Raw genomic sequence first — 15889 nt, 5'->3', positions numbered from 1 at the left:
GGCGGGAAGGATTTCCTGCACCCTTCCACCAGGACCACCCCTTTGGAGTCCTGGAGTGACGCTTTTGCCCTCTGCTTGCCCTCAGATCTCTCTGACAAGTCTCATAGCGAAGATCCTGAAGTATTCTGATATGGCGCCCATCAAAGCCCTTCGGACCCTCCGTGCCCTGCGGCCGCTGCGGGCTCTATCTCGATTTGAAGGCATGCGGGTAAGACCTATCTCCAAATTGCTCTGGTCTGTAACATTTGGTAGCCCTCCCCACTTTATGCCCTCCATACCCCTGACCGTGAGCTCCAGGCCCTGTCCCCACAGGTCAGCTCCAGGTGCTCCCTTCTGCTTGGACCCTGGTATACTGCAGTGTCCTGACCCTCCTGGTTCCCCTCAGGTCCCTTTGTGAGCCTCTCTTTCCTTCTCACCTCCAACATCACATCTGCAGGGACTCAGCCCTCTCTTCTACTCTTAACGATTTGCTTCATGGCTCCACGGGTGTCCCTTACCCCCTCCCTCCCCCCCCCACCAGGATGACCTCATAGCCAAAATCTTTGGAACATCCAGCTCTTCCTCTTTTCGTGACAAATGAGCCTTTTCTCTGACACTCCATTGGAATGTAGTGATATCATCAGCTCAGCACCTCAGCCACCACCTACCAGAGCACACCTCTCCAACCTACCACAGTCAGGGGTCTTATGGATTTTTACCTTTCGTCCATCCTTTTCTTTACATGTCTCTCCCAGCTATCGCCTTGCCCTCACTGTCTCCCTCAAGGTGAAATGTTCACAAACCCAGCCCTTGCCCTGGGGTGGGGGACAAGGGACTGATAATCCCACCCCTTCCTCATAATTACTAAAGTCTCCTGGTACAGAAAGTGGGGTTTTGGCCTTCTTCCATCACTGACTCAAAGAAGACATCAGATCTTCAAAAACAAAAGTGGGCTTTTAAAATGAACTTGTACCTTTACAAACACTAGGCGCTTATGACTGAAATAGTTTGATATTCATTTTATTTTATCTCCAGATTGCTAATTTACAAATAGGCAAGTTTGTGAATATGGATTTAGATTGTCACTGATTTTTTTAAAAGATTTGATTTATTTTACTTTTAGACAGAGGGGAAGGGAAGAAGAAAGAGAGGGAGAGAAACATCAACATGTGGTTGCCTCTTACGTGCCCCCTACTGGGGACCTGGCCCGCAACCCAGGCATGTGCCTTGACTGGGAATCAAACTGGGGACCCTTTGGTTCACACCCATGCTCAATCCACTGAGCCACACCAGCCAGGGCAGATTGTCACTGATTCTTAACCAAAACATACTGTACATCATGTCCGTGTGTTGTATTTAAGGCAAATAAAGCAAGTTGCTAGAAGTCCGTATGTGCTAGCACAACGTATACCCCACACCCCTAAATGAGCATGTGTGTACTTGTAAACTCACCCACTTCCTCAGTCTCGAGGGAAGACCCTGAAAGTTGCCCTGAAGGAAGCTTAGAGAAGGTTTAAACCCACCTTCAGCCTTTCAGCGTCTCTCAGTCTTCTGAGTCTGCATTCACCCACTTCTCTGGCTTCCAAAGGCCACTGGCTCATGCAGCAGCCTGAGTGAGTGTAGGAAGCAGTTGGATCCAGCCAAGAGGGGTGGAGCATTGGTGGGGTTCCAGGTCCTTCTGCATTTCCCCCCAGGTGGTGGTGGATGCCCTGGTGGGCGCCATCCCGTCCATCATGAACGTGCTGCTCGTCTGCCTCATCTTCTGGCTCATCTTCAGCATCATGGGCATGAACTTCTTTTCAGGGACGTTTTGGAGGTGCATCAACACCACCGATCCAGGCTTTTCTCTTGCGTCTTCTTCTTATGTGAATAACGAATCTGAATGTAGACTTCAAAACTACACTGGCAAGTTGTATTGGGTCAACATGAAGGTCAACTTTGATAATGTTGCAATGGGTTACCTCGCACTTCTGCAGGTGGTGAGTCCTTTAGCTGCTCTGTAACATGGAGGGACTAGGGTCTTTCAGAAGATGTTATGTAGGGAGTAGCATTCTGTCTGAGCATGAGGCCAGAGGGCCTTACCAATGAGTATGACCTCCCACTGGTGCAATTTGACCAATGTAGACTAGAATAAAGGAATGAGCCTGCCATGGGATTGAGTCAGGTAATGAGATACGATTCACTACTTGCACAAAATAGATATAGTAGAGCCATATGTTCAGTCTTCTGCAAATTACCCCCAGAGGGTAATAAATTATGTTCCAGGTTGTAGTGATAGATAATGCTGGTGATGATGACAGTCAACCGCATTCATATTTTCATTCATTCATTCATTCTGCATCCCTTGCCTTAATCCACTTACTCATTCAGTGCTCCATCCATTCAAGTGTTAATGTAACTGCTTACACATTTGTCATGCAGTTACCCACAAGTCCCTGCATTCCACTATTTGTTCATACATTCATTTGACACACAATCCCTAAGTAGCTATGGTGTGCAAGCATTGTGCTCTGCCCTGGGAGATACAGAGACATGTCAGAACTGGCTCCAGGGGAGCCAATGCTCAGTGAGAAAAGCAAATAAGTAAATCAAAACAGAGCCCAGTGTAGATGGATGGACAGGGACTGAGTGACCTCTGCTCCTTGTTTCCAGGCAACCTTTAAAGGCTGGATGGACATTATGTATGCTGCTGTCGATGCCCAAGGGGTGAGTCTCAGCCCACCGTTTCTACTGGCTTCCCTTCCAGGTGTCCTGCCCACATCAGTCCAATTGAATTGGAGTGAAGGTGGCCTTGTTACCACCCAGCAGCCCGGCACTGTCCCTCTCTGGAGCAGTGGCCAACTGGCTCGCTGTTGGCTATTTAAGCTGATCCTAGCCTGCTCTCCTTCCATGCACCCTCCTCAGGCTTCTGAAGCTCTTCCTCTGCTCCAAGAAAGTACTAGATAAAGAACTGTGGCTGAGGGCACTCCCTGGGCAGGGGTGGGGGCTGGAACAAAGGGATGAGGTGGAATTTCAAGTGCCATCATGGCAGTCAGGTGGCGGAGAACGAGGCAAGACCCATGCCTGCTCATTACCTCGGTGGCTGACACTGCACATGCCCTGCCGTCTTCTCATCCACCTCTGCGTTCACTCACCATCCTCTGAGACTCGGCTTTCTTCCATGCTTCAGAGCTGGCTCAGCAGCCCCTCCCCCAAGGGTGAGGGGTTTCCTGTCCCCAAGGGCAACCCTCACAGATAAGTTTTGGGAGGCTGTGGATAAATGCTCCAGTTTCCCTGTCCCTCGGAGGTGTGCTCTACACGGTTCCTTAGACGGCCCCCGCAGGATGGAGCCCCAGTTGCCCACAGTGATGCTTTCCTCCTGTTCCTGCTTACCCTCCCCTCCCTCACTCATGCTTCCAAGGATCGCCTCCCAAACAAACCACCTGCACCCAGGTCTGTGTCTCAAGGTTGGCTTTGAGGGTAAACAAAAACTAAGACACCCCTCCTGCCTGTGCCCCACCTTATCTGCTCACAGGTGAACTTGCAGCCCAAGTGGGAGAGCAACAAGTACATGTACTTGTACTTCGTCGTCTTCATCATTTTCGGCGGCTTCTTCACACTCAATCTCTTCGTTGGGGTCATAATTGACAACTTTAATCAACAGAAAAAAAAGATAAGTGGGGTTCGGATGTTTCTGTAGTATCCCCTGGCCTCATGACTAAAGCCAACACCATTCGCAGCCCTTCATGACTGACCGGGAGGCCAGTTTTGACCTTTAACACCAACATCAGCCCTTGCCCTCTGGTTTCAGTCCTCGCCTGTGTTGCTATCTGGGCTGCTGCTAAAAGAGTTGCATTTCTCTGTATCATCATTGCCAAGCCAACCTTGCCTGGGACCCCCATCTTCTCTCCCAGAGTGCCATGGTCCTCCTAGCTGGAACCAGCTGTGTTGGGTGTGTCCCAGGTGGCCCCTTGGGGAAATCAACAAGGAAAGAAAGGGCTCCAACACTGCCTCTGTCTGGAGTCCTGGCATCCCGAGCACTGAGTCAGGCGGCCTCAGGAAGGGCCAGAACGCCCATATTGGCAGAATCCCAACCTGTCTCTATGGGCGCTGACTCCGGTGAATGGGAACCCACTCCCAGACAACCTCTCATGCTTTTATTAAACGTATAAAATGTATTCATGCTATTCTTTCATGTAATACCCTCCAGACCCCTGAGGTAGATAGGGCACCATTTAGATTTGTGCAAACCAAGGTCCAGAGAAAAGGGGAGAGGGGGTCACGTGGAGAAATCATGGCACAGATTGGAGAGCACAGAATTGGTTTTGACATCCTCCAAGCCTGGGTCTGCATCCCCAGCTCAACTACTTGCTGGATGGCTGACACTGGTAATTTTTTAAACCTCCCTGAGCCTTGGTTTCCTCATCCTTTCAATGGGGTTAATGATACCTACTCGCATGATTTTGGGGAGAGGCAAATAAAATTCTGTACAAAAAGCACCCCATTTAGCACTGAGTACACAATGGGCAGTAGAGGAAAAGTGTCACTGTTACAATTTAGAATATGTATCTATTGAGGCAGGCATCCCACCCACAGGAAGTCCTTGGCAGGGGTTCTGAGGATGAGAAGGGGCAAGACAGGTCTGTGGGAGCCCTAGAGGGACTCAGCAAGATAGCTGTGAAGTGCTGCTCAGTGTCCTCAGTGCCTCAGGCACTTTGCAATCGTCTGTACAATGCTTTCTCCTTACAGCCTCGGAATCTAGCCCAGGCACAGAGATGGCATGTCAGAGAATAGAGTGAGGTCAGCCAGCGGTCAAGCTGGGGCAAGAAACTCTATTTGCTGACTCCTTGTCCAGATGTCTCCATGTGGCCCCACCCAGGACACACCAGTCCTCCCAGGAAGTCCTCTGTGTCCACAGAGTTTCCAATCTCTTCCCAAACCCCACAGATCTCAGCCCCTTTCCCCAGCATTTGCAGGGACTAAAGTATACAAACATGCTCTTAAAATGGGAGGCTTTAAAATTACGTCAGACCATGAATGGGGAGGAGTTGAAGGAAGGAGGTTCAAAGAGTCCTGAGAGAAAACTAACAGCCACCTCTAAGGGAGGCAGGAATCTTCCATGGTGGGATTCCCAGCGCTGTGACAGCAGAGGGAAGTGCAGCTGGCAGGGCCTTCAGAGAACCAACCAAGGGTTCTCCAAGGACCCTTGGATAAGGCAGTAACTGTCCTCAATTCCTCCTCTCCAGGAAGGGAGTGGGGGCTTGGGTCCCAGGGTCTTTGTTCCTGAAGGCCCTGAGGGAAGCCCTGGCCCCTGGCAGGGAGTAGGATTCTAGAAACCAGTGGATTTGACTGGCATGAGCAGGCTGGATTCAAGGCTCAGGTTTTAACCAACCTGTACCTTCTCCTTGGGTCCTGTTTCCAAACACTCCCCACCTTCATCCATGCAGCATCTCTGGGTTCCTGGAGACAATAAACAGGCTTTGCTCCAGAGACCCAGGCAGTGAGTTAGAGCTGAGGCTCAGTCCCATCGGCTCTGTTCCTGGTTGTGGCACCTGGGCAGCACACAGCTTAACCTCGGTGTGTCTTTCTGCAGAAAGGAGAGGAAATTGAGAAGTCTTTCCCCTCCAGCATAATTTTGGTATCCCTGGGGGTTCCTGTTGGTTTAATAACAGTGTTGTGTGTTATCCTCTCCTGTACTTAGGGGGCCAGGACATCTTCATGACGGAGGAACAGAAGAAATACTACAACGCCATGAAGAAGCTGGGCTCCAAGAAGCCCCAGAAGCCCATCCCTCGGCCCCTGGTGAGCCCCAGAGCTTCCCTCTAGCAGAGCGTGTCTGTGAATCCAACCTGATGGCCTGTGTTTGTACTGAGTAGGGTCCTGGGCAGTGCCCTCTGTGGAGGAGGGGGTTTGGGTTGAGTTTAGGGATGAAGGTAATGAGCGTTCCCGGGTCCACGGAATGAGAAATCTAAAAGGAGCAACTCTGGTCTTATGGCATGAACACATCTGCCGCAGTCACTCTACATAGAACTACTTAGGGAAGTACAGTTTTCAGGTTCAAGCACAGGACTGAGAGTAGACTAGGTCAAGTGATAGTAAGGGTGATTAGAGCCCAGAGATGAAACATTTATGTGATGATGCATTATATCTCTATTGTAATGGATCTCTAGCCTTACCCTACATTTCAGCTAGACAGAGAGGAAATGGCCCAAACCCAACTCCCCCCTGGACCCTGGGCTGGTGAAGATCATGATCAGGTGGCACAACAAAAACCAAAAATTATCCCACTCTGGTGTTTAAAGATTGACCAGAATGTAGGGCCGTACTCCACTTTGATTTCTTTATTCACAAAGACCCTAATAGTCAGGCCCTTTTATTCTCGCATGCAGTGCAGCATCTGAAGCATACATGAAATCTCTCATCTAAGTTCTTCTCAGGCCTCAGCCGAAAGATGCACCAGGCCCCTGGCTGGCCCCTGATGGAGACTGAGGAACGGGCTTGGGAGTGGAGATGTTGCTGTGTTGGAAATGTACAGCTGCATCTCTTCAAAGACTTTCTGAGCCATCTACTCCAGTGAATAGAATTGGCATCTTGTCCCTTTATAAAACCTTTCTGTGGTGACAATGCAACATTTGTGAAGAAAACTACAGGCACTTCCCGTGGCACGATCCCAGTAGCCCTTCCCCACACAAGGGCAGAGCCTGAGGACCTTCAACAAAGAGACAGGCCTTTCCCTAAATGAATTAGAAAGACATACATTAGGATGTCTAAATCAAGGCATGGGATTTGCGTAAATTACTAAAATATTCATGAGCACAGAGTCTTTAAAAACATTTATGGAGGATAAGAGTGTTGTGACCTTTGACACACTTTACTTGGAAACAGTGTTCATAAATTTATTAGTATTCTCCATTCTGATAAGAAATGTTACAATGGGGAATGATGGGATGTTCAGACCATTGTAGAGGCAGAAGTTTCCTCCCAAATCCCCCATAAGATCACTATAACTGGGCTTGGATGAGCCTGAGGGACAGTGCTTAGAGTTCATTGAGTACCCCTGTCAACCAGTTCAGTGGACAGGAACAGGCTCAAAATTAGAATATATAGGTGAAAGGCTGAGCCCAGCCAATCAGAGTCAAGGCAGGCCCGCAGGAGGAAAATCCTCAGACTGACTGAGAAACAAGCAACTGGACTTTACTGGAGACTGGACTGATGTTGGATCCACATTTGACCGAGACACCAAGGAGTTCCATGGTAGGGACCACCCCTGGCAAAATCATGATGGTTTCTAGAACCTTCCCCTACAAAATACTCAGTTTCTCTATAACATCTCAGCCTCTCCCCTCTCGTCAACCAATCTCACAGGCCACTGTAGCTTCCTCCTCTGAAAGAGGACAATTTCCTTCGGACAGGGTGGGCTGCATTCCAAAAAGGGACTGTGGAGAGAACACTATCTTAATACAAAGGTAGGAACCTAATGCTGGAACTCCAGGCACTACAATAGGGGTGGAAGGTGATGGTTGGGCAGGAAGACCTGCAACAAAATTACCATTTTTCCTAATTAAGACACAACCAAGATTGTCCAAGGTTGACAGTGGGGGAAGGTTCTTCACATGGATAAGGGAAGTGAGACCATAGCCCAGCTGCGTTCCTGAGATTCACCATCCCTTAGGATGGGGCAGGGGGTGGAGAGGGGGGAGGGGATCACTAATTAACTATCAATACTATAGTAGCTTTAGTGTAGGAGCATGGGTCTCTCCTTAGTATTCTCACCCAAGAATGACAAGTACTCTTTCCTTGGCTCCCCTCAGCATAACTGAGGCAAAGCTGGGACATTCAAACAAGACTTTGCAGGGCCCCAGCAGCAAGTGCATATGACTGCCCTCCATCCAAGGCCCAGAGGCCTTGGCCCATCCCAGCTCCTGGCCGGCATCCATATGGCAGGCAACATCTTGGCATCCACCACCCAGTGGCACAGGCCTGGTCACCTGTCCTCCTCAAAGTCCAGAACCAGGAGAGGAACCCAAACCAAAAGAGAAATTCCCTCTGCCATGTAAGACCCACCTTCCTAGGTCCAGCTTCCTTGGCACCAGATGATTGGCATTAGAATACTCACCTTCTTCCCGTAGGAGTCCCCACATGTCAAGCTGGTCAGGTAAGCAGAGCATTGGCGTCACCATTCCACCCCACAGCTGCATGGGTGCTGGGCCGTAGCACAGCCAACCTGGGTGGCGTATGGACCTCCCCCCCACACACATGCATGCCACTCACCATCTCTGGTGAAGCCCAGGTTCTAAACCTTATGCTTCAACCATAACAAAGATGAAGGCTTCCATGAGACTGAGAGATTTTATTCTATAACATTCTTTGCTAGGGAAATCACTAAAAGCAGGTTTCACATACTCCACTTTATAGGAAAATAATAGGCTCTATAATATCACACCATCAGTCACCCACTTCATCATCTCTGAGAGCACTGAGGGTTGCAAAGGTGTGATCCCTGCCCACAGACGAAGCCAAAAGCAGCCAGCAAGCTGCTGCATTCCCCAGCACCTGAATATCCAGAGCAAACTCGATGCCTGGAACTTAGCAACGTTCTCGCCTGTTCTGTTTAATTAGAAGTCATGTGGCCATGAATGGGCTGTTTTTTCCCGACACTTTCAGTGATGAAATGGGAGCTGTTGTTGGCTCAGCAATACCCCTCCCACTCCAGAAAATATCTGAGCCAGCAGTATGCTGGACTCAGGCCTGCTTGGGTCTGATTCTTTGCTCTAACCTAATAGGGTAGCAACTCATCCCCACCCCGAAGTAGAAAGTAGGAAGCAGCCTCTGTCACAGCCCTTCTTGTCTCTACTTGCTTTGCAGCTCCTGGGAGCTCCCTGGTGAGACTCCTAACAGCTTCCTCTCTTCCTCCCTCAGAGCCACTCATGCAGAGCCCTGTACATAGTACACATGTATTAAGTGCCTGTTGTGCAGAATCAAATTTAACCAAACCCTAGTGGAGTGGCTTTATGATTTTATTGAAGGTCTTGGTAACAGAGTTATCTTTTCTGTCATCCATCCATTCATCTATGTATGAACATCTATCATGTACCAGGTAATATGCAGATACTGGGAACAGAGCAGTAAGTGAGAAAGACAAAGTTCCTGCCCTCACAGAGAATGCAGTCCAGTGACTCAGGAGCATAATCAGCCAAAACCACACACATAATAATTCACAGGCTTAAGAGATTGCCAGGGGAGAAAGAATGGGGTAAAAAGCAAAGGGTACCTAGGACTGAGACTTGAGGAACTCTCACACCTAAAGGTTGGGTAAAGAAGACTCAAATAGAACAGCCAGAAGGTCAAGAAATGAACCAGGAAGATAAGGCATGATGAAAAGCAAGAAAGGGTTGGTAAGCAACGCCAAACAAGTGTCCTCAGAGTTAGCATTACAGGGGTCATTGGTGATTAGCAGGAACCATTTCAGTGGCAGGATGGGGACAAGAACTATGTTGGAGTGGATTGAGGAGTGAATGAGAAACAGTAATTGCACACAACTCTTTCAAGAAATTTTGCTGTGAAAATGGAGAGAGAATAGAGTGAGGTTCAGGGAGCTTTTTCTTTAAATTAGAAAAAACTAGGTCATCAGATATTTAGCTAAGGAACCAAGACATAATAGCCAAGAGTGGTCAAGTGTGGCCAAGAGTTTCACTCATCAGTAGTGAAGCAGAGGGACCAGGAGGTTGGTAAATGGCAGCAATTATGACAAGACGAAGGTGAGCTAGCTAGATGACCGGAGCTTTAAGGAGGAAGGACTTTGCAAGACACAGGAGGAGCAAATGTCTGGAAGTGACAGTGGGGACAAGAAGGATCTCAGGCCTGCCTCCTAGCCCTGGAGTACATGGGGTGGGGAAAAATAAGCAGCCACTGAACAGGAGGAGATGTTTGCAGATCAAGGCAGGTGAGCTCCACGGGGCTTAGGAGAAGGGTTCAGGAGAAGGTCAGGGGTGGAGAATGGAATTCAGATCAAGCAGTCCCGAAACAGTATGATGTTAACAGCACAGGAAAGACTGGAGGGCCACAGTAGGAGCTTTTTTAAAAAATCCAAATATAGATGATTCTTTGTTATCCAGGACATTCTGCCTCTTTCCAAGAATGCAGTCAAGACCTGACCCCATGCATTTGCTTAGACATCTGCACAGCCCCAGGGATAAAGAGAACATTTGCAGGAATAAGTTGCACCATCACGCTAACTTTACCTTTGAATCAATAATTTTGCAAGCAGTTCCTGAACCCTTGCTCTATGCAAGGCACTGAAGGAACACAAAGTTAAATACGATATGGCCTCTGTATTAAGCTCATTGTCTAGCAGAGAAGAAGAGAAGCATACATGAAATGCTAGAACTGAAGACTGACTGTAAAGGATGTGGGAACACAAAGAAGAGGCGGGGCAATGTGGTATAATATGATTAAGGAAAACTCTCTGGAGGAAGTAGGGCTTAAGAGAGATGGATCACTCAAGACTATTGGGATTTAGGTAGCCAAGAGACAGGCTGGAAGGGCATGGCAAATAGAGGGAAGAGCATGGTCAAGGACAAAGTGCTTGGTGACTTCATGGGGCCAGGAGAGGCAATGAGGACTTGAGTTGAGGCAATGAGGTAGAATTAACTGAGAGTGAGATTTTGGACAGGACTTGGCTTCTGTTTGGACATGGAGTATGAGGGAGACAAAAGAGACAGACTTCAAAAACCCATCTATGGAAAACACAGCCTCTCCAGATGCCTGGTTTATGTTGGCCAAAAGACCCTGACATATTATCTCTTGATTTTTCAGAATAAGTACCAGGGCTTTGTCTTTGACATCGTGACCAAACAAACTTTTGACATCATCATCATGGTCCTCATCTGCCTCAACATGGTCACCATGATGGTGGAGACGGATGACCAGAGTGAGGAAAAGACAAAAGTCCTTAACAGAATCAACCAGTTCTTTGTGGCCGTCTTCACGGGCGAGTGTGTCATGAAGATGTTCGCCCTGAGGCAGTACTTCTTCACCAATGGCTGGAATGTGTTTGACTTCATTGTTGTCATCCTCTCCATTGGGAGTAAGTGGGCATCACATACGGCGGGGAAGCCCAGCCTCTGCTTGGGGTTGTTTTAGCCGTAACCCCTGGGACAACCAACACAATTTTTAAACACATTATATGTTAGAGGAGCCCAGTATTCGCTGCCTTCCAAGGGCAGCAGACTTAAAATGGCCCTGGGCCTCTCGGGCAAATGGAGAGGTTCCATGGGCCTGCTCCATGCTGTGTCTTCAGGAGCCTACTGTGACACAGCCATCGCCAGAACTTTGGGGGCTGAGAGGGAACTATTGTTCCTACAAAGAGACAGAGTTTCCAGGGGGCCTTATTTTTATGATCTTCAAATCAGTGAGTGGGTGGTGTGATGTGAAGTGAGTCATAAAATACTTTTTGGAAAAGGAGGTGGGTTGCCAACAGAGTGAGGAGAGTCAAGGAGATTTTTCAAAGGAGATTCTTAAGTCAAGGGTCTGGAATTAAATCTCTATATAACTCTCCACTTAAAGAATATGAGTGATAGAAAAGTCAAGGGATCAATGTGAAGAGATCAATGCTATTATGGTCTAGTCTGGGTGTTGTTGAATGACAGGCACAGTATTCTGGGGCCAAAGGTGTTCAGAGAAAATGAATAGAATCAGAGGCTGAAGTGGTAAATGGAGCCACCATAATTGACTGCTTGCTGAGTTCTGAGCACTAGGCTGGGCTCTATGAATCTTCACAGTAGCCCAGTGAAAGGAATATTATTATCTTCATTTTATACATTGAACACTGAGCCCCAAAGATTAAGAAAGTTATGCAAAGTCATACAGTTTGTAAAATGGTGGAGCTGAATTTAGACCAGGCTGATGTTCTAATGAACTAGCAGTTTCTCACCAACAACCAAGAGACTATCCCTGGCCTTTGTGTGCTTTAGCCCTATAAGTTTGGCCCTATAAAGGCCAAATCCCAGCACACCAACTTTATTTTGCATTATGAATATATTCTGACCTATTATATCATGACCTGTTTACTTTTCATGTGAGGGCATAGTTGTAGATTTAATTTTCCATTGATTTACAATCAAAGGCTAATAGCATCTAACTGCAACTTGGCAGCACTTAACCAGTCTCCCTGCCCTGGTGCTGAAATACAGCTTTGGGTTGTGTTTGGTTGTTTAGGTGGGAGGGGAGTTTAATGTATTTTTGTTTTTCATTTTGTTTTATTTTCTTGTTGCTATTAGGTTTTGTGGGAGGTTTGTTTTGTTTTGTTTGTTTGTTTGTCTTCCAAAGTGACAGACTCTAAAGTCCATTTTGATTTTATGTTAGAGAAGTCAGCTTGCTTATGTGACTTTCCAAATCAGTATTGCAGAAATAAAATATACTTAAAGTACTCAATTCTATAATGTGGGTGGACACTTTAACTACCAGTTCCTATGACCTGCATGGCAACACCCGTCACTGGGCAGAAATCACTCAGAGAGACAGTTAGAAAAGAAGTGAAAGACAGATTTTACCTGTCCATCCTCCTGCTCTCCCTCCCTCTTCCTTTCTTCCTTCCCACCAGCAAGACATGTATTGAGTATCTAAATGTTACAGGTATGAACACTCATTCTCCCTAAAAGTAAGGTAGACCAGTTGGCTGGCAGAATCTTAGGAAATTATACAGACATATAATGTACCCCATGCTATGGAAAAATGTCCCAGTTAAAGTGGATTTTAGGAGAGGGGCTTTCAATAAGACTTTATAATAAAAATAATAATTATTTTCCAAGTCTCTTCCCATTTCCTTCCTCCTTCTAACATATATTGTGACTACCCATGTTCATGTGATAAAAGGCAAGTAGGAGAAGAGGGAACCCTGGCAAGGAGAGAGAGCTTGCTACCACACACCTCACCATTTGTCCTAAGAGATTTTGAATCATGTCTTACCTAACGGCCTTACACAATCTTTGGTAGTCCCCATAGGCCCCACAGTTCCCCAAAACCAAGCTTTACAAATCTTTAAGTTAGTTACCAGATAGGAAGACATATGCATTCTTCAATCTTCCAACCTTGTTCCTAGTTGGGGTGGGGGGCTATAACTGACCTTAAACGAGCCCATCTCCAGACCCTAACAGGGAGTTCAAACTCAGCTGGAAATGAAAGAAACAAATAAAAACCATTATGCAGACAGCTGGTCATTCAAAGCCATTCTGCTATAGCTGTCAGCAAGTTGCCAAACTCCTCAGGCCCCCTTATAATTAATTCCAGGCTCTGTACAATTATCCACAGGACCATGTGCCAGAAACTTAGTCAGTCTTCTCAGTAGGAGATAGGGAGATGAATCACAGGGGGGTCCTGGCCTTCACAGAGAACAGGACCAGGGTAGAGGAAAAGGCATGACCCAAAGGCTAAATTCTCAGGGAAGAGCAGAGTCTGTGTCATAAACAGAAACAGACAGAGGACTGTGTACATGTGGAATATGGTGCAATCACTTCCAGCTGACCTATGCTACAGAAGATAGGGTTTTGACCATGGAGGTTGACTAAGAAATATTCTGGGTAGAGGGAAAAACAAGAACATGGTAGGAAAGGTGAGACTTACTTGAGAGAGAGAAAAGATTTATGCAATGAACACCTACTGAGCCCCTACTCTATGCCAACTCCTGTGCCAGGCTTGGAGGGCTCAGAGTCCTTAAATACAGCTGCTCATGTGGAGGCATCTGGAGCCAAGATAAGGGAGTGTGATCACAGCCAACTCTGTCAGGGCTCATGGTTGGGAGTACTAATTAGATCATTTCCTCTCTCTTTGAAAGGCCTGGTGTTTTCTGCAATTCTTACGTCACTTGAAAATTACTTCTCCCCAACGCTCTTCCGAGTCATCCGCCTGGCCCGAATCGGTCGCATCCTCAGGCTGATCCGAGCAGCCAAGGGGATCCGCACGCTGCTCTTTGCCCTCATGATGTCCCTGCCTGCCCTCTTCAACATCGGGCTGCTGCTCTTCCTCGTCATGTTCATCTACTCCATCTTCGGCATGGCCACCTTCCCCCATGTCAAGTGGGAAGCTGGCATCGACGATATGTTCAACTTCCAGACCTTCGCCAACAGCATGCTGTGCCTCTTCCAGATCACCACGTCGGCTGGCTGGGACGGTCTGCTCAGCCCCATCCTCAACACGGGCCCCCCTTACTGCGACCCCAATCTGCCCAACAGCAATGGCTCCCGGGGGAACTGTGGGAGCCCAGCCGTGGGCATCATCTTCTTCACCACCTACATCATCATCTCCTTCCTCATCGTGGTCAACATGTACATAGCAGTGATTCTGGAGAACTTCAATGTGGCCACAGAGGAGAGCACCGAGCCCCTGAGCGAGGATGACTTTGATATGTTCTATGAGACTTGGGAGAAGTTTGACCCCGAGGCCACCCAGTTTATAACCTTTTCTGCCCTCTCAGACTTTGCAGACACACTCTCTGGCCCCTTGCGAATCCCCAAACCCAATCAGAATATATTAATCCGGATGGACCTGCCACTGGTCCCGGGAGATAAGATCCACTGTTTGGACATCCTTTTTGCCTTCACCAAAAATGTTCTGGGAGAATCTGGGGAGTTGGATTCTCTGAAGGCAAATATGGAGGAGAAGTTTATGGCAACTAATCTTTCAAAAGCATCTTATGAACCAATAGCCACCACCCTCCGGTGGAAGCAAGAAGACATTTCAGCCACTGTCATTCAAAAGGCCTATCGTAGCTATGTGCTGCATCGCTCTAGGACATTCTCCAAACCCCCAGGTGTGCCTAGGGCTGAGGAGGAGTCTGTGTCACTCACAGATGATGCATTCATGGAAAATGAGAAGAGTGTGTTCCCAGACAAATCTCAAACTGCATCTGCCACATCTTTCCCACCATCCTATGACAGTGTCACTAGAGGCCTCAGTGATCACGTCAACATGAGCACATCTAGCTCAATACAAAATGAAGGTGAAGCCACCAGTAAGGAAGCCACTACCTCTGCACCCTAGTGAGGACACTTCAGCATGGACGTGTCCAGTTCTATGTGTCCTTCTGCTCTGTGATAACTCTTTCCCACAACAAGTGACACCCAGCTTCCACCTCACCAATGCATGTCACTGATCACAATGTCAGAGCTGGGCAAGGAAACGCAGTTGGTACCCACCTTTGGAGAAGCTCATGTTTACTAACAAGAGTCAGAAGCCAGAAATCACATCTCCACTGTGACTCTTCTTTTGAATATCAATATCAGATGATGTGTTCCTTTACTTTCCAGAAATTGTCTCTGGTCCTTTCATTTCGATCGTGACCAGAGCTTCCATTTATCAAGCAAACTTCTCAGGACCAGAACTTCCAAAGACCTACAGCAAGGATGTTGCTGAAGGTTCAAGGTAGTCCGCTGTGAAACACCACATAGAGATTGCCAATGTTATTTAGGATTTTGCATGGCTGCATGTTGAGAACTGCAGACAACTGCCCCAGCCCAGGGTAACTCCTGTGGTCTATGTCATCAAAGTTCTTTGAGATAGCCATTAAAATAATTAATATTTTTAAAGGTATGTCTAGACCAATGTTATATCTTAAAGCATCATTTTTTTAAAGTATATGATACTGGTGTGTCATGAATCACTTCTTCACTTCCAGGGTTTCTGATATTCTGCAGTTTGAGCTTGAAAGGAGCACTGTCCTGAGTGCTGACTCTAGTCCTGACTCTTCCACTGACTGACTTCCTGGCTGGCCTGGGCCAACCTCTCTCACCTCTGCACCTTAATTTCCCCACTTGTAAAATTGGTGGGAGGGGGGACAGAATGAACACTCTCTCTGCCCCCCGTGCATTTCACGTTGTAGAATGCAGTGGTGCCTGTCGGTTTAGAGGAGGAGAACACTCTTCTGAAGCTGCAACCG

General features: G+C 47.5%; 1 protein-coding gene across 1 annotated transcript in view; it reads left to right on the top strand.

Moving 5' to 3' along the window:
- The window catches only part of SCN10A (sodium voltage-gated channel alpha subunit 10), a 99833-nt gene extending 84324 nt beyond the window's left edge, over nt 1-15509 (top strand). Inside the window, exons 22-28 of the mRNA XM_071222117.1 lie at nt 86-208; nt 1674-1958; nt 2632-2685; nt 3494-3631; nt 5656-5760; nt 10774-11044; nt 13790-15509. Coding sequence (XP_071078218.1) covers nt 86-208; nt 1674-1958; nt 2632-2685; nt 3494-3631; nt 5656-5760; nt 10774-11044; nt 13790-14994 — 2181 coding nt within the window. The 3' untranslated portion in view covers nt 14995-15509. The remainder of the gene's footprint in view (nt 1-85; nt 209-1673; nt 1959-2631; nt 2686-3493; nt 3632-5655; nt 5761-10773; nt 11045-13789) is intronic.
- Nucleotides 15510-15889: the final 380 nt, after the last annotated feature.

This window comes from Desmodus rotundus, chromosome 8 (genome assembly GCF_022682495.2).
Source record: "Desmodus rotundus isolate HL8 chromosome 8, HLdesRot8A.1, whole genome shotgun sequence".
NCBI lineage: Eukaryota > Metazoa > Chordata > Mammalia > Chiroptera > Phyllostomidae > Desmodus > Desmodus rotundus.
Note: the sequence above shows the minus strand (reverse complement) of the source record. Positions and strands in the feature narration are given on the sequence as shown.